This window comes from Otolemur garnettii, unplaced genomic scaffold (genome assembly GCF_000181295.1).
Source record: "Otolemur garnettii isolate 467f Iridium unplaced genomic scaffold, OtoGar3 scaffold00025, whole genome shotgun sequence".
Classification (NCBI taxonomy): domain Eukaryota; kingdom Metazoa; phylum Chordata; class Mammalia; order Primates; family Galagidae; genus Otolemur; species Otolemur garnettii.
In genome coordinates, this window is record NW_003852420.1 from 11,557,365 (window position 1) to 11,581,309 (window position 23,945).

Here is a 23,945-nt window from a genome sequence, read left to right on the forward strand (position 1 = left end):
TCTTCTGTCTCAGCCTCCCAAGTAGCTGGGACCACAGGCGCCTGCCACAACACCCGGCTATTTTTTTGTTGCAGCCATTATTGTTGTTTGGCAGGCCCAGGCTGGATTCGAACCCGCCACCTTAGGTGTATGTGGCTGGCACCTTAGCCGCTTGAGCCACAGGCGCTGAGCCGAGTACGCACCTCTTTAAAGCCTAGGCAATACAAAGGTATTTAGCTGGAACTTTCCAGTGAGAGCATCCAACTCCTAAAATTTTGTTTTAATCAAAACCATTCACCCTCAACTAAAAAAAAAAAAAATTTTGGCTCAAAAATGGCCTCAATAAAAAAACCATGGTTTTGCCTCGGCACCTGTAGCACAATGGTTACAGCACCAGCCACATACACCAGGGCTGGCAGGTTCAAACCCAGCCCAGGCCTGCTGAACAATGACAGCTGTAACAAAAAATAGGCATTGCAGTGCCTGTAGTCCCAGCTACTTTGGAAACTGAGGCAAGAGAATTGCTTAAGCCCAAGAGTTTGAGGTTGCTGTGAGCTATGACACCACTGCACTCTACGAGGGCAATAAAATGAGATTCTGTCTCAAAAATAATAAAAATAGCCAGGTGTTGTGGCAGGCACCTATAGTCCCAGCTACTTGGGAGGCCAAGGCAAGAGGATCCCTCAAGCCTAAGAGTTTGAGGTTGCTGTGTTCTATGATGCCATGGCACTCTATCAAGGGTGACAAAGTGAGACTCTGTCTCTTAAAAAAAAACAAACTGTAGTTTAAATCAAAATAAAGTCTAGATAGTATGGGGCTATGTCCTCCCCCTTCCTACAGACATATTAATATCCCAGTTCATGTTTTATATTACAAAGTTTTTTTCCTACTTCCCATAACCCTTCTTGGTATACTTTGTCTTTTTTTTTCGAAACATAATCTTACTGTGGCCCTAGAGTGCCATGGCACCATAGCTCACAGTAACACCAAATTCCTAGGCTCAGCTGAGTGCAGTGGTTCTTGCCTGTAATCCTAGCACTCTGGGAGGCCGAGGTGGGTGGATTGCCTGAACTCACAGGTTTGAGACCACCCAGAGCAAGAGTGAGACCCCATCTCTAAAAATAGCTGGGCATTGTGGTGGGCGCCTGTAGTCCCAGCTACTCGGGAGGCTGAGGCAAGAGAATTGCTTGATCCCAAAAGTTTGAGGTTGCTGTGAGCCAGCAGTTCTCAACCTGTGGGTCACAACCCACAGGAACTGTATTAAAGGGCCACAGCATTAGGAAGGTTGAGAACCACTGCTGTGAGGTATGACAGTATGGCACTCTACAGAGGGTGACAAAGTGAAACTCGTGTCTCAAAAAAAAAAAAAAAAAAAACTCCTGCGCTTAGGGATCCTCCTGCCTCACCCTCCTGAGTAGCTGGGACTACAGGCACCTGCCACAATGTCCTGCCAGTTTTTCTATTTTTAGTGGAGATGGAGTCTCACCCTTGCTCAGGCTGATCTAGAACTCCTGAACTCAAGTGATCCACTCACCTTGGCCTCCCAGAGCTAAGAGCTAGAATTACAGGCATGAGCCACCGTGCCAAGCAACTTTGTCTTCTTTAAGCAGTCGTGGTTGACTGAAGGTATAACATGCTGACTATGGCTTCTAAGTATCACCTGTAGAAGACTGGAGGCTGCTATGGCTCCTCCAGAGGGTGACATGCATTCACTACCTTGGACCATGCACCAGACTTCTAACACTTTGACTTTGGGTGACAGATGTGCTCACTGTATACAACTGCAGTGGGTCCTATGAGCATGGGACTGACATCTTCCCCCTGTGGCGTCTCATTCTGCAGGTGCCTTATTAAGTGGCTGGAGGTTCGGAAAGTGTGTCCCCTATGCAACATGCCAGTTCTGCAGCTGGCCCAGTTGCACAGTAAGCAGGACCGTGGACCACCCCAGGGGCCCCTCCCTGGGGCAGAGAACATTGTATAGCTCACCACAGGGATCAGACTGTTGCTGGATACAATGTCCACATGGAGCCAGGAGGAATACAAGCGGTCTCTGTATTGGCAGCCCTCTACCTGGGGTACCAGCTGCCATTTCCTTTGCCTCATGAAGAACTCTTGGGCCAGCCAAGCTGGGAACCTAAGCATCTGGGTCTGTGACTACCAAAGCACTCTGACACCACCCCCTGCCAAGAGAAGAGGAATGGATGAGCCTGTGGGTTTGTCTCAGACTTCCCAAGGGTCTCTTACTAATTCCATTACACTGTGTCCCAGACCCTCATCTCCATGTCAAGTAGAAGGGGAGAGAAATGAGAGGTAAAGAAGGGAGCTGAGGGCAGGTCTTTAAAGCTGCACCCCTACCCCGTGGACAGATGAAGATGAGCTTCTGTGCAGGCCCTTCCTGGCAGCCCTTGAATCCAAGTAAACCAGCACAACCAGCTGCCAGTGGTTGGTGAGGCAGTGCCAACAAGGCTCACATTATGCTTCTTTAAGTCCATCTTGGAACCAAAAGGCTTTGGGTACAGCCAAGCAGCAGTGCCCCTCTCCACCCCTGTTCCCTCAAGATCACAGCACCTGCTATCAAATCATCTAAGCTGGAAACATTAGACATGCTTGAAAAGGCCTGTTCAGAAGCCATTTCCTCTTGTCATCACCCACCCACCCCAGGCCTCAGTGAGGCCTGTCAGGAGCCCCACTGTCCCTATGTGACCCAGGGGACCCCAGGGCACTACATATATCCCCATATGTGCAGTGTGGTTCCAGCGTCACCCAGTCTGGGCCCACTGCCTTGGGAGGGTGCCACTGTGAGCCCTTCCTATGGCTCAGAAGAGGAGCATCTTCTTGAGAGGGGCCCATGCTCCCAGCCCTGCTGGGTGAGGAGGGTACTGGCCCTTTGCCTCTCCTTTCTTCCTTAACCTTTGTTCTCTTCCCTCTCCTGCCCTGTGTTTCTCCTTAAAATATCTGTTGCTCACATTTTATCCCAAATAAGATCCCTATATAATTCTGAAGCCAGTGGTCCACTTGAAATTGTACATAGTTTCAGGAAGCTCCTGCAGGGCTGTCCACTCACTGGTGTGTGCCTCAATATTTGGACTTGAGATAGCAAACCGAAAGTCTTTATGGGAGAGAAATGCATGCTGCTTTTTAGCTCTGTCAAGCCTTTCTAGAAATGACTCAGAGTTCATTAGGATTTGTGAATATTGTGTAAATTAGCTATGGAAAGCAGCAGTGGGTCAAATAGAAAGTTCTTTTCTACAGCCTGGCTCTCCACCTCCCTCCAACATAGGAATGCCTCAACTCTGCATCAGTGGCTTTCCTCCAGTCCAGAGGTGTAAATGGGGCAAGTTTTTCATTGGAAATACTGTCTGTGTGACAGGGAAAGGACTGACTGAGGAGGTTGGCTACCCTGGCATGTCTCCAGGAGGTTTTTTTACCATTTTAGGAAAGGGAACCTATCTATGGCTTAGGTGGCTGGCTGGGATCAGATGAGGTGGAAAATTCCCATTAGCCTAGGAAAATGCTGGGCAGAATCCAGTTTGGAAACTTACAAATCCAGTTGGTCAGAACCGGCAGTTTCCTATGTGTGACCTACTCGTGGTATGCCAACTGGACAGCCTCCTAAGAAGGGCAAGCAAAATGCGGAATATTTTTATATGAAAGCTGTAGCTGATCTGGCACTCATATAGAGAACTGTACACTCCTAATTTCACCCTTTTTGCACCTTTTGTGGCATAAGAGTTGAATGCTGCAAAATACCCAGCCAACAGTGAACTGTTTTCAATGGCCAATGTCAGCAAGTAGGCTTGCTTCTGACTAGCCTCATTGATAGCCAACATCTACTATTTTCCATGGAATGGCCTTGGACAGATGTTACATGTTTGTTATTGGGGCTCCAATAGGGAAAATAAATTTTTCCTCCTTAAAAGAGTAATTTCCGGCTCGGCGCCTATAGCTCAACCGGCTAAGGCGCCAGCCACGTACACCTAAGGTGGCGGGTTCGAATCCCCAGCCCGGACCCGCCAAACAACAATGACGGCTGCAACCAAAAAATAGCCGGGCGTTGTGGCGGGCGCCTGTGGTCCCAGCTACTTGGGAGGCGGAGGCAGGAGACTCGCTTGAGCCCAGGAGTTGGAGGTTGCTGTGAGCTGTAATGCCACGGCACTCTACCCAGGGGGACAGCTTGAGGCTCTGTCTCAAAAAAAAAAAAAAAAAAAAAAGAGTAATTTCCTATTAATCTATACTACAAATCATTGCTGCTCACAGCTTTTGTAGGATTTCAGACTTTTCAGTTGCAGGCTTTCTTTTTCCCTGTATGTTGGTACCAAGGAGACAGCCCAACCCAGTCCCTGTGTTGGAACAGAGGCAAATTATCTCACTGTGTTAGAGCTACAGGTGAGCTAAGGTGACTGGTGTGCAGCACTGGCCCTCTGCATCAGAGGCCGTTAGAGGAAAGCACAGGAACTCTGCAGTCAGCACTGGGCACCATCTTGGGTCGGCTTTGCATGGATGAGGCGCCACTGACATGACGATCACAGCAAATGTGAGTGTGGAGTGCTTGTTAAAATGCACTCCTTTTGCTAAAATTGAGCAGGAAGCTGGAGCTGTGAGAATATTCTATCCTCTCAGTCATCTCCCCTTTCTTGGCTTGGTGTATTTCTATACCAGGCCCACTATTATTCACGGTTTCTGCAACTCTTAATGACACAACTTGATTGTATTTGCTTCCCACATCTGGGTCCTCCACTAGGACTTTCCTGTACCTCTGCACTGGTGTGTCTGCAGAAGGCCTTTTAATTTACATCTTTTAATTCTCATTAAAATCAGTTTTTTGTTTGAAGGACAGTCCATCCAGTTTGGTGGGTTTGAGAATGAGTTAGGGATCCTTAAATATACTCTTTTGGCTCAGACTCAGAACACCTCAGTGGGGCCATCCTGCCCACATCTGTCTCTGTAAGTTACTGGGACCTACTGGTAATGTGTAGGGGACTCTGCTGTTGGATCACTGGCTGGTATACTTGGTCTTTATGTGTCTAAGCAACTCAGAACGAGTGCACTGCTGTGAGGAGAGTTAGTGTAAAGCAGGGGTCCTCAAACTTTTTAAACAGGGGGCTGGTTCACTGTCCCTCGGACCGTTGGAGGGCTGGACTGCAGGCCCCAGGACGAGTCGGCTGCTAAGCAGGACAGGCAGCGGCAGCAAAAACACCAGGCCGGATAAATGTCCTAGGTGGGCTGCAGTTTGAGGACACCTGGTGTAAAGTAACCCCTTATAAGATTTCATGGGCAGGAAGGGGACAGTTGAATTCATGTGGCTTTAGAAAAATGGAGCAAAATCAGCCCGACCCTTAAATGTTAACATCTGCTCTTTTCTTTGCTAACTGTGATTTTAAGCCTGTTTATGGCAGATGAGGTGCTTTTAATGGATTCTTACCTAACCAGGGAAGAAAACAAGACAAATGACCTAGTGCAGGGCATGTTGCCCCTGTGAAGACCTGGGTTGAGGGATACAGGGGATCTCCCATCATTGCTAAATACCCTGTTCTTGACAAAAAAGATCCTTTTTTCCCAGCACTCAGCCTCTTAAGTCTATCAGAGGAATGGCCTTGGGCCTTGTCCCTTTTCACAGGCCCACTTCAAAGTAGGACATATTCCTGGCCTGAACCCAGTCTAAGCTGCTTTGAATGACGGTCAGAGTTACTTCCCAGAGAGGCTTTCTGGAAGTTATGAAGTGGACATGGGGAAGTACCCCCAAAGCTTGAGACAGAACAAGCGCCTGGAGTGGTGAGTCGCCTCTTTGCCACTTGCTAGCCTTGCAACTTTCTGCAGGTTAGCCTCTGAAAACAGTTCCTTACCTACCACAGGGATTATGAAACAATGTCCTTCCCACCTCTTATGGGATTAGCCAATGTCCAGAGCCAGTTGGGCAGCAGGCCTGGTGTCACAGCACTGTCGATACCACATACTGTCATCCAGGTCACATGGGCCTCTGCTGTCAAGTAGAAATGGAATCTCCACCAGACTTTTGAGCCACAGGGGCCTTCCCTAGGGGGTCAGGTTCACCTGGCTCTCCTCTCCTTGATCTTCCTTAGTCATCTCAATCTCCATTGCTCACAGTGTACTCTGACTTGGTTGCTCACTGCTGAGTATTCCTGTCTTAATTTTTCAACTAGGTAGTCCATTCACATGGTCTTGACACAAAGGGGTTGAAAACCTTGCATTCCTGACCCCTGCTCCCCACCGGAAGCCTAACTTCTCACCCCATTTGTTCCTTGGATATCCTCCCAGCTTACTTATGTATATACACACATACATATGTATATGCAATTTTTCTCATTTTTTACTAGTGATACTAGGTAAGTATATTCAAGGAACACCTGCCTGGGCTGAGAGATGCAGGGGACTTCCTACCACTGCCCTCCCAGACATCAGTGTATCGGTAAAATTCTGTGACCCGAGGATTGGGGAGATGTTTTACAGTCACATTTCTTTTGAGTAAGACATGTTTACTTGATTGCAACATAATGGAATTCTAGGTTTCTACAACAATTAGAAACTGAAATTCCTCCATTACTGCAAAATGCCTAATTATGAAAGCAAAATCAGATCTTTCCAGGTTTTTTCTGTGACAAGATGCTCAAGAGCAGGCTACTTCCCCAGAACTGAGGTGCCAGTGCAGGTGCCCAGACAAACTGCTGTCTTCCATCTTGGCCAATTCCAAATGAGGGTCGAGTCCAGTGGTAAAGTCTGGCCTCAGCTATCAGGCAAGTTCCTGTGCTCTCGAGGCAGGAGTCTGAGCAGCAACAACTGAAAGCTGCTCTTTGGTGAGGCAAATGTCTCAGCTACAGAGCTGGGAAGCAAACCTCATGATCAACTATAGATACAGCAGTGCCAGGTTTTGTTTAAGGCAGAGTCTATTTTTAGTAGACGCTGGTCTGGAACTCTAGTGTTCAAGTAATAATCCTGCTTGGCCTCCTAGAGTGCCAGGATCACAGGCATGAGCCAAAATTTTTTTACGGAATTTTCTTCTCACCTTTTTTCTACTTGAAAACAGAAATTAATCTTAAGTTTTAATTTTGGTCCTCATAGGAAAGTTTAATTGAGCTGCTTCCTCCAGGCAGCCCCAGCCCGAGGCAAGGCCTCACTTACCTCTCTGGCATCCAGTGGCAGCCTAGGTCTTTACCTGGACTAAAACTGTCCCCCAACTTGAAACTCAAGAAACTGTGTGTAAACCCACCCTTCCAGCACGGAACCTCCCTCTGGCCCTCAGTGTAGCTGTTTAATCTAGACTTATTCATCTTGATAATTTCACAAAATGTGCAACTGGGAACTTGGAAAGTGCTGGGTCATGGCTCTTTAAGTGAGATTAACAAAGGATCCCATATGCCACTTGAGTGGGCATACCAGGAGAAAAACAGAGGGCCTTGTTCAGTAGATCTTCTTCCTATTTAGCTTTAGAGCCCAAATTCCTACAAGACAGAGTTTTATTCCATTTTTAGACCAAGTTATCAGCACTCACTCTTGCAGCTGTACGTTTAGGGAGAATACCCTTCCCTGCTCTAGGGACATGCTGTACCCAGAACATGGGCCCCAACAATGTCAGGAGGTTTGTGGTTTGATGAAGCCCTCAGCTCCTGTGCCAGTCCAAGCCTGCTTGGACTTGTGTATCAGGCCCACTCCACACTGCTCCTCTCCATCTGCCCCTTCCTTCCAGTCCCCGGCTAGAGCAGGTGAGGCAGGTGTGGCCAGTGTTAGAAATCCCTCCTGGTGACAGCCTGTCTTCCTAGAGTGTTGCTGACAGCTGTTGTCTCTTGACAGATCATTGCGCAGAAGGGCAGTGCTTCAGTCTTGTCAGTTATCCTCTGGAGTTGCTAGATATTGTATGAGTCCCTCAGAAAGTTTATGAAATACTGAGCCTCAGGTTTCATAGACGTATTTGTACACTAAGAATTCTGCAGCAGAATATTTTTAAACATTCACATTTTTGTAAGCTATATTTTTGTATATTTAATTGCTATTTTAAAAGTTTTAATGCATTTTGCTAATCACTCTTGTTTAAAAAATAAAATATGCATGTACTTGACTTAAACACATGTAAATATAAAGCAGATTTTGAAAATACTTCATGTTGAACATGTATTTTGAACTTAATCACACACACCACTTCCAGTAAGACTTTGAAACTCAAGGTGAGTAGTTCTGATGACAGCTGGTCACCATTAACAGTTGACTCTGCAGGAGCCTCTGGCCTGCCCTGTTGGGTGGAGTGGGGAGCCACTCGGTGGTAGTAGAGTGCCAGGCACTGTCAAGAGAATCCAGAGATACCTCAAATGCTGAATACAGTGGAGGCCACCGTGCTGACAACCCCATCTCAACCTCCTTCACTTCAGCTATGCAGATGTGACCACCAGTGCAGGGCAATTTGAAATAGTTTGGTCTCTCTATGCACACCATGTTAAGGACTTGCCCAACCCCACCCTCCCAGCTGTATCCCACTTGTGGAAATAATTCTGGAAGGTGAAAAAAAAAATTATCTCTTGGTCCAGGTGGTCCTATGGCTACGGCCACTGTGGGCCCCGCTGAGAGAAGACAGGGCAATGGCAAACGGAGGCTCAGTTTGCAGGTACCTCAACAGCTGAAAGTGAAGTGACAATAACCTAGAACTAGGATGTGGACATTTCTGCACAGAAATTGCCTTTTCCACTTTGGGATCTCCAAAGCCATGTCCAGGGCTGGGGTACTCCCTGGAAATCAACTGCTGACTGCTTGGGGACATACAGAACTGAGCCTGAGGACAGGCAATCTGCCATCAGAGGCCAAAGCAGCAGAGACAAGTAGCCTTGGAAGGCAGGACAGGCAAGAGGGGTCTGCCATGTTAGAACTGAGAAAGTTGAGGCCCTGAAACATCCCCCGAGATTCAGTAGCATAGGATTACTGATAACCTGTCAGAAATCCTCCCCTCAGCTGGAAGAGAGGAAATGGGGTAGCTTCTCCAGAGGAAAGGTGCATGGTGGGGCCTGGGAGGAGGGAGGGAGAGGCTGGAGAAGGGGGGAGTTGATGGTGATTTCCCCATTCACGCTGTAGGGCCAGGCAGACCAGGGTTTAGCTGCCCTTTTCTAGCTGAGTGGACTGGGGCAGGTTTGCCCTTCTAGGCTTCCGTTTCCTTCTGTTGTGGGAACTTGAAGGGTGAATGCAATGACCCATTCAGGGTCACAACTCCCAAATGCAGTAAGCAGAAGCGGGGACAGGCCTCCCCATTAATCTTCCCAGAGATGGGGTAGTTTGGGCACAGGTTCTGAGAAGCACCCCTGTGGTACAAGTGGGTGGATGGTAGTCTTTGGTGACCACCACATGTGCTGGGAACAGATGATGACTGAGGGATGCAGGGTTAGGTCTCCTCTGAGATAGCTCTACCAAGAGCCCTTGAAGAACTGTAGCAGGGAACATGATCATCCAGGGGACACCATCACCTTCTTTTACACCCTCCTGCTGTGCCCACACAAGGCCCCAGTTCAGTAGCAACCATATCCAAGATACGATGAGGCACATGAAAGCAGCTGCCCCTTGGAAAATGGCAGTGGGTCAACCTCACAACTAAGCACTCAAGGCACCTCTGCTGCTCCCAAATGCAGCAGCCCCTCCCTAACACCCTGCCTTCCCACCAAAAGAGACCAAGGGAGGGGTGGAGTTTTCCTTCCAAAAGGCCACTTTGTACAGGCTCTTCCTTGCCATCAACAGCACTGCAGTGACCATGTAAGATTATCCTGCACAGTAGCAGGAAAGGTTCAACCCCTACCAAGATTCCGTTGAAACATTCTTAGCAGACAACGGTACCCTGCCCCACCACAAACAAATTCATCAGTGAACACTTCAATCCCTCCATTCTACTAAGCCTGAAAGAACAACTAGAGCTTTTCAGCGGACCCCTGAAGAGATGTCAATTCTAGAAGCCCTTTTCTATGGCGTTAGTCTTTGAATTATGCGTTTTGTACCAGCTTACCCACTTTCACCAGGTGAATAAATCCCACACACACAACTCTACCCAAGGAAATTCTGCTCAGAAGTCCATCCTTCCAGGCATTCTCAGGATATACAGTGTAAGGTAACACGGAATTGCCCTTCCAAAAATTGCATGTTAAGTTTCAGGTACAGAATTAATCTGCTCAATTAAGTTTGTAGAACCTTGAAATAAAACATGTTTTTCAGTTTGTTCACAAAAAGGCTTAAATGCAAACCAGAGTAATGCACAGATAATCTCCAAGGCCATATTTACGAAACTGTGATTAGATTATAGCACATAGTAGCTTGCCTTACATTTAGCAAGTTCAAACGACACACAAAACCACAGTCAGCTGAACACAGACCAGCTCTCCCCTGAAATGTCTCCAGAGAGTGATGCTGAGATTTCAGAAAAACACAGCAGGTTTGACAGTGCTATACTGTAAAGCAACTTACATACAGCAAATCCTCACACTGGACATGGTCCACTTTTTTGTTGTTCTCAGTATCTTTCTTTCTTGGTTACTAGTTTAGACTGAATTTTTGTGGATTTATCTTGATGGCTTAGAAAAATACACCTGTCTTTTCTTGCTTTGATTCGGGTAGTACACAATCATAAAACTCAGTAAGTCTCTCAGAAAACCAAAGTCCACAGATCCCATTGTGAAAGGTTCCATCCAGGACCCTCCCCTAGGTAACAATCAGGGCATCTTCAACAGTTCAAGGAGTGCTCCAACGGCTCCAAAATAACCCTGAAAGAAAATACACCAAAAGTAAGAGCAATTTTCCCTAGAATTACTTAAATTACCATAAATACAGTGTTAAAACCAACACTGCCCCTAACTCCTAACCCCCATTTCCTGGGCACCTGCAGCAGCCCCAAGGCCAGCCTGGGAGAAGGGAAGCCCTGAGGAGCTTCCCATCAGGGGGAAGTAGGAAGTCCTCTGCATACAGGACATCCCAGGCACATCAGACCACTGTGATAAGAACCAAACCAAACTTGCAGTGAGGACTACGTGGGCTGATAGTGGCAGTGGATCAGTTAATTCGAGTAAGAGACAGTATTTGGGCTTTGTCCTGCAGAACGAGCAGGAGCCTGGAGCATTTCCGGACAACTCAGCAATGGTGCTAAGATGGGACATGCCATGTAAGAAAGCAGGTGAAGGGGGGGAGGGCAGGTCACACAGGGCAAGGGCTGGCTGGGGTAAGAGGGAATGAGGAGGAATGGACTCAAGACTTATGTAGGAAAAAGAGGGAAAAAAAGAAAAAAGACTTATGTAGGCTCGGCCCCAGTAGCACAGTGGTTACGGCACCAGCCACATACACTGAGGCCAGCAGGTTCAAACCCGGCCTGGGCCAGCTAAACAATGACAACTACAACAAAAAATAACTGGGCTTTGTAGTGGGCACCCATAGTCCCAGCTACTTGGGAGGCTGAGGCAAGAGAATCATTCAAGCCCAAGAGTTGGAGATTGCTATGAGCTATGGCTCCTCAGCACTCTACGGAAGGCGACACAATGAGACTGTCTCCAAAAAAAAAAAAAAAAACTTATGTAAAGGAGATGAGGACAGGAAGGGAGGTCTGCTATACACCCCTGAGAATGGGAACATGGGAGCAAGAAGTGTACAAAGCAAGGCAAGTGAATGCTCTACAGGATGTGTAAGGCTGAGATGCCCACACAGCCAAAGAGCTATGCCCAGAACAAAGACAGTGCCCTAAGGCAATGTAAAGGCAAAGTTACCACAGAAGCTCCTAAAGGATGGCAGAGGCATGAAACAGAAAAGCAGTAGCTACCAGAGGGTAAGTACCATGTTTCCCCGAAAATAAGACACTGTTATTTTTTCTCAAGAAGACACACTAGGGCTTATTTTCAGGGTTTTGGGGGTTTTTTTGCCGTTTGTGGCCGGGGCTGGGTTTGAACCTGCCACCTCTGGCAGATGGGGCCGGCACCTTACTCCTTTGAGCCACAGGCACCACCCGCAATGTCTTATTTTTATTAAGTATAATACAACAATCTACATTTATTCAAATACAGTTAAGTCATCCTCTGGAACCTGATGGGGGAGCCAACCTTGCTGGTGGGGTTAACACTAGTGATACATGAACCCCTTTCCCCTAGCCGTTTGCACCTGCAACCACTGTGGTACCCGTGCAAGTGAGAACGGCTCAGAGAAAGGAGCTGTGGCAGATAAAAGGTATTCCAGTCCTCCTTAGTGGTCTGCGTGGAGTTGCAGATACTCTGCATAGCCACACCCATCACTTGGTCTTATTATCCGGGTAGGGCTTATATTTAACAAATGCATAGAAATCCTGCTAGGGCTTATTTTTTGGGTAGGTCTTATTTTGGGGGAAACACAGTACCAATGAAGCAAGCAGTCCAGGTCAGTTACAAACAAGAGCCCCAAACAAAAACCAAGCGTAAAATACTGAAGAACATCCCAGCACTTGGGAGGCCAAGGCAGATGGATTATCTGAGCTCACAGGTTTGAAACCACTCTGAGCCCTAGCGTTTCTAAAAATAGCTGGGTGTTGGTGGTACTCATAGTACAACCCTCTTCGTGGGTAGGGCACTGGCCACATACACCCAGGTTGGCGAATAAGAACCAGCCCCAGTCAGCTAAAATCAACAATGACGACTGCAACAAAAAAATAGCTGGGTGTTGAGGCGGGTGCCTGTAATCCCAGCTACTTGGGAGGCTAAGGCAAGAGAATCGCTGAAGCCCAAGAGTTTGAGGTTGCTGTGAGATATGCCACTACGGTTCTCTACCGAGGGTGACAAAGAAAGACTGGGTCTCCAAAAGAAAAGGAGGCCAGCAAGATTCAGAGAAGAATCCTACAACAATAAAAAATCAATTAAGGTCACTAAAGCAGGAATCCTCAAACTTTTTAAATAGGGGGCCAGTTCACTGTCCCTCAGACCATTGGAGGGCTGGACTGCGGGCCCCAGGACGACTTGGCTGCTAAGCAGGACTGGCAGAGGCAGCAAAAATACCCAGCGGGCCGCATAAATATCCTAGGCCGGCCGCACATGGCCTGCAGGCCGTAGTTTGAGGATGCCTGCTCTAAAGCATGAGATCAGGTATAAAACTACTTTTAAAAGAATTAAAGGAATATGGGCAGATCCTCAAAGACTCACTTGTGGATTTTGAAAAATAATGTACTGGGCAGTGCCTGTGGCTCAAGGGGTAGGGCGCTGACCCCATATATGGGGGAATGGGGGTGGGTCTAATGCCAGCCCCAGCCCAAACTGCAAAAGAAAAGAAAAATAATGTACCTAAGACTCTATGGTATATCATAAATAACTACCATTCTATCTTTTAAGAAAAGCTTCTTTTCAGCTCAGCACCTACAGCTCAAGCAGCTAAGGCACCAGCCACATACATCAGAGCTGGTGGCTTCAAATCTAGCCCGGGGCCTGCCAAACAACGACAACTACAACCAAAAAAAAATAAAATAAAATAGCTGGGCATTGTGGCAGATGTCTGTAGTCCCAGCTACTTGGGAGGCAGAGGCAGGAGAATCGCTTGAGCCTAGGAGTTGGAGGTTGCAATGAGCTGTGATGCCACGGCACCATAGCCAGGGCAACAGCTTAAGGTTCCATCTCAAAAAAAAAAGAAAGAAAAGCTTCTTTAAGAAACAAGTGACCAGGCTCAGCGCCTGTGGCTCAAGTGGCTAAGGTGCCAGCCACATACACCTAAGGTGGCGGGTTCAAATCCAGCCCAGGCCCGCCAAACAACAACAATGGCTGTAACCAAAAAATAGCCGGGCATTGTGGCGGGCACCTGTGGTCCCAGCTACTTGGGAGGCTGAGGCAGGAGACTCGCTTGAGCCCAGGAGTTGGAGGTTGCTGTGAGCTGTGAAGCCATGGCACTCTACCCAGGGGGATAGCTTGAGGCTCTGTCTAGGAAAAAAAAAAGAAACAAGTGACCAAAAAACAGAGCCTGCCTTGTCACTATTTCTCTCTTTAAAAAGAAAGGGCAGGCATACCCATCTGTGTCGAGAAGTCCAGCAGCTGTAGGACTGGCCCAGCTGAGCAAGGCTCAGGAACCCCCATCACAATGGGAACATACAAAGGCAAGGGTATTCATTTTACAACAGTTAGCTATAGACTTTGGTTTTATTTTTCTTTTTTTTTCAAAAACAGGATCTCAGTCTGTCACCCAGTTCAATAAATTATTGAATTTCTGGGCTCAAGTGATCCTCCTAACTCAGCCTCCTAACTCCAGCCTAAAAAGCTGGACTACAGGCATGCACCACCACAACTAGCCAATCTATTTTTTGTAGAGTTAGACTACATTGCCTGGGCTGGTCTTGGACTGTGCTGGATCACTTTAAGTGATCCCACATCAGCCTCCAAAGTGCTGGGATTACAGGTGTGAGCCATTTTGTTTTATAAGGTTTTCTGTACCTGTAGTTTATTTTACACATAAGATTTAAAAAGAAAAAGACAATCATTATATAGACTTCCAACAAAGATCCAGAACTTATTATCAAGATAGAAAAACTTGTTAAAAGCTATGACATGCTAAGACAAGACTAGTAAAGGAGGAAACAGAAAGGCTTGAAAACAATCTATACAAAGCTTTCACGACAAAAGTTAAAATGATTCAACGTGAGGGCAGAAGAATGTTTCAAGACTCAAAGGCTGGCAGGGTGCAGTGGCTCATGCCTGTAATCCTAGTACTCTGCGAGGTTAGGCCAATGGATTACTTGAGCTCAGAAGTTCGAGATCAGCCTGAGCCAGAACAGGACCCTGTCTCTTAAAAAATAGCCAAGCACTGTGGCAGGTACTTATAGTCCCAGCTACTCAGGAGGCTGAGGCAAGATGATCACCTAAACTCAGAGTTTGAGGTTGCTATGAGCTATGACACCACAGTACTCTACCGAGAGTAACAAAATGAGCCTGTCTCCAAAAAAAAAAGACTCGGAGGCTAAAATAATCAAAATTCCTTAAGTGGAAAGATCAAATACTACCAAAATACAAATGGAAAACACTCGAAGTAATGCTAACCTACCAGAGAAGAACAAAGTCACTGGGCAACAAAAATAAAATATAAGAACAAAATTTCACAAGGGGATTATAACTATTATGATACAAAGAGGTTTTTTTGTTGTTGTTGTTGTTTTTAGTTTTACTTTGTTACCTGTGGTAGAGTGCCATGGCGTCACAGCTCACAGCAACCTCTAACTCTTGGGCTTAAGCGATTCTCTTGCCTCAGCCTCCTGGCAACTACAGTTGCCTGCCACAGCACCTGGCTTTTTGTTGCAGTTTGGTGGGGGCTGAACCCGCCATCCTCAGTACATGGGGCCAGCACCCTACTCACTGAGCCACAGGTGCCACCCAAGATAAGAGTTTTTTTAAAAAAGAGTTACCCTAAAATAATAATCTCCATTTTCTACCTAGGGAAAGGTTCAACAAAAGGTAGAAATAAAGCGGGAGTAAAGTTATATTAAGATAATAACATTAAGAAGAGTTATTAAAGTTATTATGGTCAAAGACCATAATAAACAAGAAGTACAAAGAAAGATTATGAACTAGAAGAAAACTAAATGGCAACTCAGTACTGATTTACTAATGTAGTAACATTTGAAGGAAAAAAGTAAATTAGATAACTTATAAAACTTTTAGACACAGGAAATTTATGTACTTTAGATTTAAACTATGAACTTCAGCAATTTAAAAGGAAAAAGCAACTTTAAAGCATTTCAAATTCTGTTTTCTGTCAATTCATATAAACAATGTTAAAACTATATGCACATACAATTCTGAAAAATATTCAAGATAATACTATCTAAAATTTAGCATCTGAAATAATTCAACTGCCCAGCAATTGAATATAATTCAAATAATTCTCCTTGCCCAGCAAGGAGAGAGAAGAGAAAACCCCTCTGGTGGCAGTGCCCGTAGCTCAGTCGATAGGGCACTGGCCACATACACCAAAGGCTGGTGGGTACAGGCCTGGGCCAACTAGAACAATGACAACCATACACACACACACACAAATAAAAAAACCAGGCATTGTAGCAGACGCCTGTAGTCCCAAGTACTTGGGAGGCTGAGGCAAGAGAATCGCTTAAGCCCAAGAGGTTGCTGTAAGGTGTGATACCAAGGGACGCTACCAAGAGCGACACGGTGAGACATGGTCTTTTAAAAAAAACACACCTCTGGTTCTGTATTTTCCCCACCAGGAAAAACAAAAAGGTACCTTCTAAGATAGGATAATGGGTTGAGCAATTCAGTGACCTTTCATTTTGTCACGTCTAGCCTGCCTACTGTATGTTAAGTTCTTTTGATAGTGTGGTCCTAGTCCGGTATGTTTTTTACTGATCTATTCATTTTTAGAACATATATCTTAAATAAATGGCAAGTGAATTATAACAATACCTATATGATAAAGAGGGCCAGGCACGGTGGCTCACACTTATAATCCCAGCACTCTGGGAGGCTAAGGTGGGCAGATCGCCTGAGCTTAAGAGTTCAAAACCAGCCTGAGGAAGAGTGAGACCCCATCTCTAAAAATAGCCAGGCGTTGTGGCAGGCACCTGTAGTCCCAGCAACTTTTGAGGCTGAGGCAAGAGGCTCTTTTGAACCCAAGAGTTTGAGGTTGCTGTGAGCTATGACAGCACAGCACTTTACCCAGGATGTGAGACTCTGTCTCAAAAAAAGAAAAAGACCCAGAGTAACTGCACTTAAGAGTCAGTTTTCAATGGGAAAAATATAAAGGACAGTTTGGAAAAAGATGGTGTCAAGATATATATGGGAATTTTCGCCATGGGATTTTTTTCTTTAAAAGTGCTTAAACTTACAAGTAAATTAACCTACCTTGCATTATATCAAGTAAGAAATTGCTTTCAAATGTTCAAAGCAAAACCCCATACAAAACCTCATACAATTATGTTTAATTACAATACAATTAACTACAAGAAAGAGAGAAGCACTACAGCCCATTTTACTTCTTCTTCAAGTTCGACTACAGTGTGACCTGCAACCCTCTGTGTATGTAACATATCACAAGAAACAAGTCAGCTTACCTCATGTTCCGAAAAAAGTGCTTTCAACTGCCCCTTGGACCAATAATCCAAAGCATATGCCAAAAGCCGCATGGCGATCGTATTAATTCTCAAGAAATTTCCAACAAATACCACCTGGTTAATGTTCTGAGCACACCAAAAAAAGGTAATTAGGTTTTCATCTTAATTTCTGTTTTCTCATAAAAGCTACCCCAAACAGAACACCAAAGAGTTTTTAACATCACTTTGCTAATCAAGTTTAATCCAGTTGGTCCGTGGCTACTTAAATTTGATCCCCAGACAACTCTGGACCATTGCAAAGATCCCAGAAAATGTAACAGGAGAAAAAAACAGATTAGGAAAAACATCTGTATTTTATATGATGAACAGTAACTATTACTGAATTAAAAGTTCTATACAGGTAAGTGAAAACAATAGTAAGCCCCAATCCAAAAGAAGGAAGTGACACAAACAGGCAACTTATACAAGAAATTTAACAGGCAGGAAAAAAATTCAACTTCATTAGTGATCAAAGAAAGCAAAATTTTAGACCTATTAACTAGCAAAAATACTAATTGAAATTCCACTCTCAATATTAGAAAAGTTGTGGTAAAACTGATCTGTTGCTAAAATAATCTAAATTGGTACAGCCCTTGTGCAAAGCATTATGGCAACACACATCAAGATTCATAAGCATGGTCATATTCTTTAGACCAAAAATCTCATTCCTGAGTAAGCCCTATATCAAGAATAAAATCCAAACAAAGAGTCTCACACTTAAATTCTTACTGCAGAATTATTGGGAAGCAACCAAATGCCCAGCTCTATGTGAATAATTTATAATATAAAAAAACTTCAAATATACAACCATGGAATGTATAATATTTAAATACAAAATAAAAATTAGTATGTACACCAACTAAAAAATCTTAAAATACATAAGCACAAGAAAAGGAACATGGCAATAAAGAAAAAAGTGTAATGATACTCAAAAGAAAAATTCTTAACTGGTGCTGATACAGTAGCTTTTTTTTTTTTTTTTTTTTTTTTGAGACAGAGCCTCAAGCTGTCCCCCTGGGTAGAGTGCCATGGCATCGCGCTCACAGCAACCTCCAACTCCTGGGCTCAAGCGAGTCTCCTGCCTCAGCCTCCCAAGTAGCTGGGACTACAGGCGCCCGCCACAACGCCTGGCCATTTTTTGGTTGCAGCCATTATTGTTGTTTGGCGAGTCCGGGTTGGGGATTCGAACCCGCCACCTTAGGTGTATGTGGCTGGCGCCTTAGCCGCTTGAGCCACAGGCGCCGAGCCGATACAGTAGCTTTTTAATTAAAAATGAGACAATCCTTTGTACCTTTGGAGGTTTCCTTTTGAGCTACATGCTTATATTATATATTTAAATAATAATTTTAAAAAGTATACATAGGGACAAGCCATAAAACTCCATGAACTGGATCCTAGATTCTCTTTCCCCAAGGGCAGCCTATTCTTGGTTCTTTCATAGCCCTGTACAATGCTGCTTGACCTGAATGCTACAAGGCAGCACTGTAAAGAAGCTGAAAGCACAAAGACGCAGCTCTGCAGAGGTGAAGGGTGGGCATTCCTCAGCCACTCAGTCTTCTCCCAGCTTCAATGACTTCCTCTGGATTCCTTCTCAGGGTCTCTAGAGCTCAACGATGAAGTGTGGAGTCTAGACTCAGCATCATCATCCATCATTAATGCCAAAAGTCCTCATTAACTAGAACACTGACTACGTTTTTCCTCCATTCCCCTACTTTCTCCACAAAAGGTATCATTTTACCCTCTAGAGACAAGAGCAGTGTTTATCTTCAGTAAGCGAGAAGAAAAAAAAGAAACCAATGCAGATTAATCTGCGTTTGAAGAATTTTAACTTTGCATGAAAACAAATTCCACCCCACCTTACTACATTTAGGCACCGTTCTGAGAAGACAGACATCATATTATGTCAAGGTGGGGCCCATTTATAAGTTCAGTATTTTCCACACAGCAAATAAAGAAATCCATGTCCCCTTACTTCGTTAAGGGCACACATTCTTGCTATTGAGCCAATGTTGTTGGTGATGGTGATCAAAGTCGCTCTGGCGAGGTCCTCTTTAGTGACAGCCTCTCGCTTCTCCTTGCTCATCATGTTTCCAAAGCTGTGACAGGGGAAAAAAAAATACTATTGCTAAACCAAAGGCAAAACAGCCCAAAAGAACTTGAATGTTACTTTACTAAGATAAAATTGGCTTTTAGGACAACATTGTTTGAATCTTCAAACTTAATCTTATTATACAATAATGGAACATCTGCTCAAAGAGCTTCAAATAGAGCTCTCAAGCATTCTGAATGAGCAGACAGCTTTTCCTGTGGTTTGTGAAGAAATCCAGCTTTGATACCAGATATATGCACATTCAGTTAGTATCTTATCAACTCCACTGGAAGGCACCATGAAGGCACCACTGCTCCTTCTGCAACCAGAGAGAGTTCCAGGAAGACATGTCTACTATGAACAATTCATCCCAACTGCACAGCTGTTCCACTCGGATGGTCACATTCCTGGCTAGTAAACTGCTTTAATAGAGCAAAGCACAGACTCTGAACTACTTTTAAGTGTTTCAAATTTCCCTAGACGATATAGTATCAAAGCACATGACCAGCAGAACTGCTGTATTAATAACTATGACCAGAAAGCCAATGAATCAGAAAAGGAAGTTTAGGTTGCTTATTTAGTGGATGGGAAAGAACCAAACCAAAATTAAAACCGGAAAAAGGGATAACCAACAAGAGTAAATGCTATAAATGCAAAAAATGAAATCGATAGCATTTACAAAGTTCCTAAAATTAGTAAAGAAGCAAGTATATATAAGTGCCTTTATTAAAAACCATATTTCCCCAACATATAAAAAAGAATACCTCTAAACAATCTCAGAATAAAATTAAAGAAACAATTCCATTTATAATAGTAAAGAGAATAAAATGCTTAGGAACACATCTAACAAAGTGTTGACACTTATACACTGAAATATACAAAACACTATTGAAAGAAAGCAAAAATCTAAATAAATGGACAGACATTCTTGGATAAGAAAACTTCATGTTAAGATGGCTATACTCCCCCAAATTACTCGACAGATTGAATGCAATCCCTATCAAAATCCCAGCTGTCTTTTTTGTAAACGTTGCCAAGCTGGTCCTAAAATTTATATGGAAACTCAATGAACCCAGAATAGCCAAAACAATCTTGAAAAAGAAGGACAAGTTGGAGGACTCACACTTCCCAGTTTCAAAACATTTAATACAAAGCTGCAGTTATCAAGGCAATATGGTGGTGTCATAAGGACAGAAATATAGATCAAGGGAACAGACTTGAAGAGCCCTGAAATAAACCCAAACAGCTATTGTCAAGTGATTTTCTGACAAAGAGGCCTTGAGAATTAAACAGGAAAAGGACAGTCACTAAAGAATGATTTTGAACCTCTACCTCAGACCACACGCAAAAATTAACTCAAAATGGATCACAGACATAAATGAAAGAGCTAAAACCCTAAAACTTTTAGAAAATAAAAAGTAATTCTTCATCTTAGTTAGATGGTGATTTCTTACATATGACACCAAAAGCACAATAAGAGAGAAGATAGAGAATTCTCATTTTCTGGAGGTTCCCATGTACACAAGCTAAATAAAAGTAAGAACTTTTATTTTAAAAAAAATAAAGAGAAGGCCCAGTGCCCGTAGCACAGTGGTTATGGCACCAGCCACATACACCCAGGCTGGCGGGGTCAAACCTGGCCCAGGCCAACTAAAACAACAATGACAACTGCAACAACAACAAAAAAAAAATAGCCAGGCACTGTTGGCAGGCACCTGTAGTCCCAGCTACTTGGGAGGTGGAGGCAAGAGCATCACTTAAGCCCAAGAGTTTAAGCTGTAAGCTGAGACACCACAGCACTCTACCAAGGGCTACATAGTGAGACTATCTCTAAAAAAAAACAAAAACACCAACAGAATGGGAGTAAATGTTTGCAAATTACATATCTAAATAAGGGATTTGTATCAAGAATATATAAAGTGGAATAATAAAAACACAATGCAACAAAAAAACAGCAAAAGTAGGGCACCGGCCCCATATACCGAGGGTGGCAGGTTTGAACCCAGCCCCGGCCAGACGGCAATAAAAAAATAGCTGGGCGTTGTGGCAGGTGCCTGTAGTGCCAGCTACTCAGGAAGCCGAGGCAAGATAATCACTAAGCCCAAGAGCTAGAGGTTGCTGTGAGTTGTTGTCACAGTACTCTAGTAAGGGCGAGAAAGTGAGACTGGTCTTTAATTAAAAAAGCAAAATACTTAAGTAGACATTTCTCCCAAAGAAGACAAATGGCCAATACCCACATGAAAGGATGTTCACCACTTCCCATCAGAAAAATGCAAATCAAAACCACAATTAACTACTACTCCACGCCTATGAAGACAGCTAAAACCAAAAAGATAGACAATAACAGTATCGATAAGAAATTTAAAATCTCAAACTGCTAGGATTATAAAATGGCAAAGCCACTTTGGAAAATAGTCCACTAGTTCCTCAAAAATAAACATAAAGTTACCATATGACTTGGCAATTATATTCCTAGATATATACCAAGAGAATTAAACACATGTGCACACAAAGATACACACACACAAGTATTCAAAATAACCAAAAAGAAGAAACAACACAAATGTCCACCAACTGATAAATGGATAAATAAAATGTGGTATATCCATATAATGATATCTGACTTGGCAATAAAAAATGAAGTACTGACTCATGCTATAACATGGATAAACCTTGAAAACCTTATGCTAGGTAAAAATAGTAATCACAAAAGATCATATAGTGTATGATACCACTTACATGAAATGTTCAGAACATGCAAACCTATAGAGCCAGGAAAAAGATCAAAGTTTGGGGCAGGCTAAATTTGGAGGAGTGAGGAGCAGCAACCAATGGACGCAAGGTTTTTTTGGATGATGAAGATGTTCTGAAATATTATGGCAATGGTTGCATAATTCTGTTAATACAGGATGGTCACAAAGTTCATGTGCAATTTAAATTGTACATGAACTCTAAATTGGACACTTTAAATTGGCGGCTTTATGGTTATATAAATTATATCTCAATAAAGCTGTTTTTTAAAAAGATATGCCTAATATGTAGTATTTTATCTCTGTATTTCTTAGAATACACACACACACCCTTACCTCGAAGCCACAGCCCAGCCTGGCAGTCCAAACCTCTCATAGTCCCCTCCGTAAATGTCTCGCACTAGTTTATCCACTTTGGTGCTATCTCCACGAGATGCCATTTCAAGAGCTTCTTCAAAAGTGGTACAGCCAGTAAGAAGACAGCAGAGACCAAAAAAAGTTCCTCCTCCAAGACTGTAATTAAAACAATGCAGTATTATAACATTTGTAAAAATAGGGTTAAGAAGGTAACATTTATGAACCCCAAAACCATATCACTCTTCCCCAACCCAATCATGCAAATGCTCCCCTGGAACAAAACAAGTCTGTGGAAAGATTAAAAACAAGGTCCCTGGTGTATACCTTTAAGATACATACTCACACGTGCCAATAAGCAAATTGGCAAGACGCAAGGGTTCATGTCCTTGTCCTTGCCTGTGCCTGGGTGAGAGTGAGTATAGTAGGAGTATCTGCTTGAGTATGAAGAGTCTCAGATGCACAACAGCCCAACCTACCTGAGGTCAAGTTGGTACCTCCTCTCTTTCCCTCTCCGAATAAGTGCACTCTCTGAGTCAGTCTCATCCAAGCACCTTGACACCTTGGGACATCAGTCACTCACCCCACCAGACTTTTCAATAATGTTTTCACCCCCCAAATTACTCCTCTCATTCTTTTAATTTATACCTGTCTTTTATTTTTTTATTTTTTTTTCGCAGTTCTTAGTGGGACTGGGTTTGAATCCGCCACTTCTGGCATATGGGGCTGGCGCCTTACTCCTTTGAGCCACAGGCGCCACCCTTACTTATTTATTTTTGAGATAGAGTCTCACTATGTCGCCCTCGGTAGAGTGCCATGGCGTCACAGCTCACAGCAACCTTCAACTCTTGGGCTTAAGCAATTCTCTTGCCTCAGCCTCCCAAGTAGCTGGGACTATAGGCTCCGGCCACAACATCCAGCTATTTTGTTGTGGTAGTTGTCATCGTTGTTTTAGCTGGCTCAGGCCGAGTTTGAACCCACCAGCCTGGGTTTATGTGGCCAGCGCCCTACCCAACGAGCTACGGGTGCCACTTACACCTGTATTTTAAAAAAGCAATTTGTTCATCCTAATCCCCAGATCCTTGTTTTTTTCCTCAAGGGACTTCTGATCCTTAAACCAAAAGGGTCTAAACTAACCTTCCCTCTAATCTAATCCTCTCTTTCCAGACTACCTTTCTATTGATCAGGACCTCAACAGTCCCCTGGCCGTAGCTATGTATGTACATATGTGTGTATGTATGTGAGATAATCTAAAATCTACACAGGTTTCAAAGCTGGGACCTTCCCTTACCTTCTCCTTATAGATGCTACCTAGTAACTTCAGCTACTTGGTACATGCACACCATAAACTAGCTAAGGGCAAGGGCTACAATGAGTATACTGATGCAATAATTTATGAAACAAAAAAAATTATATGGTAATACATATAATCTTCAGAAATAGAGATTAAAGAAAAATAGGTTATTAAAATCAGAATTTAAGGAGAATCATTTGCATAAGAAAAACTTAAATCTTTCACATAATTTCAACAGATTCTTGAAAGCTTAATTATATGTGATACTATGTGATACATAAAAACTCATTTAACCTATTAAGATGTTAAGAATAAATAGGACCGGCTCGGCGCCTATAGCTCAACCGGCTAAGGCGCTAGCCACGTACACCTAAGGTGGCGGGTTCGAATCCCCAGCCCGGACCCGCCAAACAACAATGA

At 44.0% G+C, this 23,945-nt stretch overlaps 2 protein-coding genes across 3 annotated transcripts in view; one reads left to right on the plus strand and one right to left on the minus strand.

Annotated features, from left to right (window-relative positions):
* The window catches only part of RNF24 (ring finger protein 24), a 50,598-nt gene extending 48,151 nt beyond the window's left edge, over window positions 1–2,447 (plus strand). Inside the window, exon 6 of the mRNA XM_003788040.1 lies at window positions 1,822–2,447. Within this exon, the coding sequence (XP_003788088.1) occupies window positions 1,822–1,960 (139 nt within the window). The 3' untranslated portion in view covers window positions 1,961–2,447. The remainder of the gene's footprint in view (window positions 1–1,821) is intronic.
* Window positions 2,448–10,230: 7,783 nt separating this feature from the next.
* Window positions 10,231–23,945, minus strand: part of PANK2 (pantothenate kinase 2) — a 35,451-nt gene continuing 21,736 nt past the window's right edge. The window contains exons 3-6 of one of the 2 annotated variants that reach the window (XM_023512212.1): window positions 22,214–22,390; window positions 19,011–19,134; window positions 17,000–17,125; window positions 10,231–10,718 (exon numbers count right to left, since the gene is read on the minus strand). In XM_023512212.1, the coding sequence (XP_023367980.1) occupies window positions 10,668–10,718; window positions 17,000–17,125; window positions 19,011–19,134; window positions 22,214–22,390 (478 nt within the window). In that variant the 3' untranslated portion in view covers window positions 10,231–10,667. Of the gene's footprint in view, window positions 10,719–16,999; window positions 17,126–18,556; window positions 19,135–22,213; window positions 22,391–23,945 lie in introns of those variants that run through there. The other variant, XM_023512211.1, reaches the window with a different exon arrangement.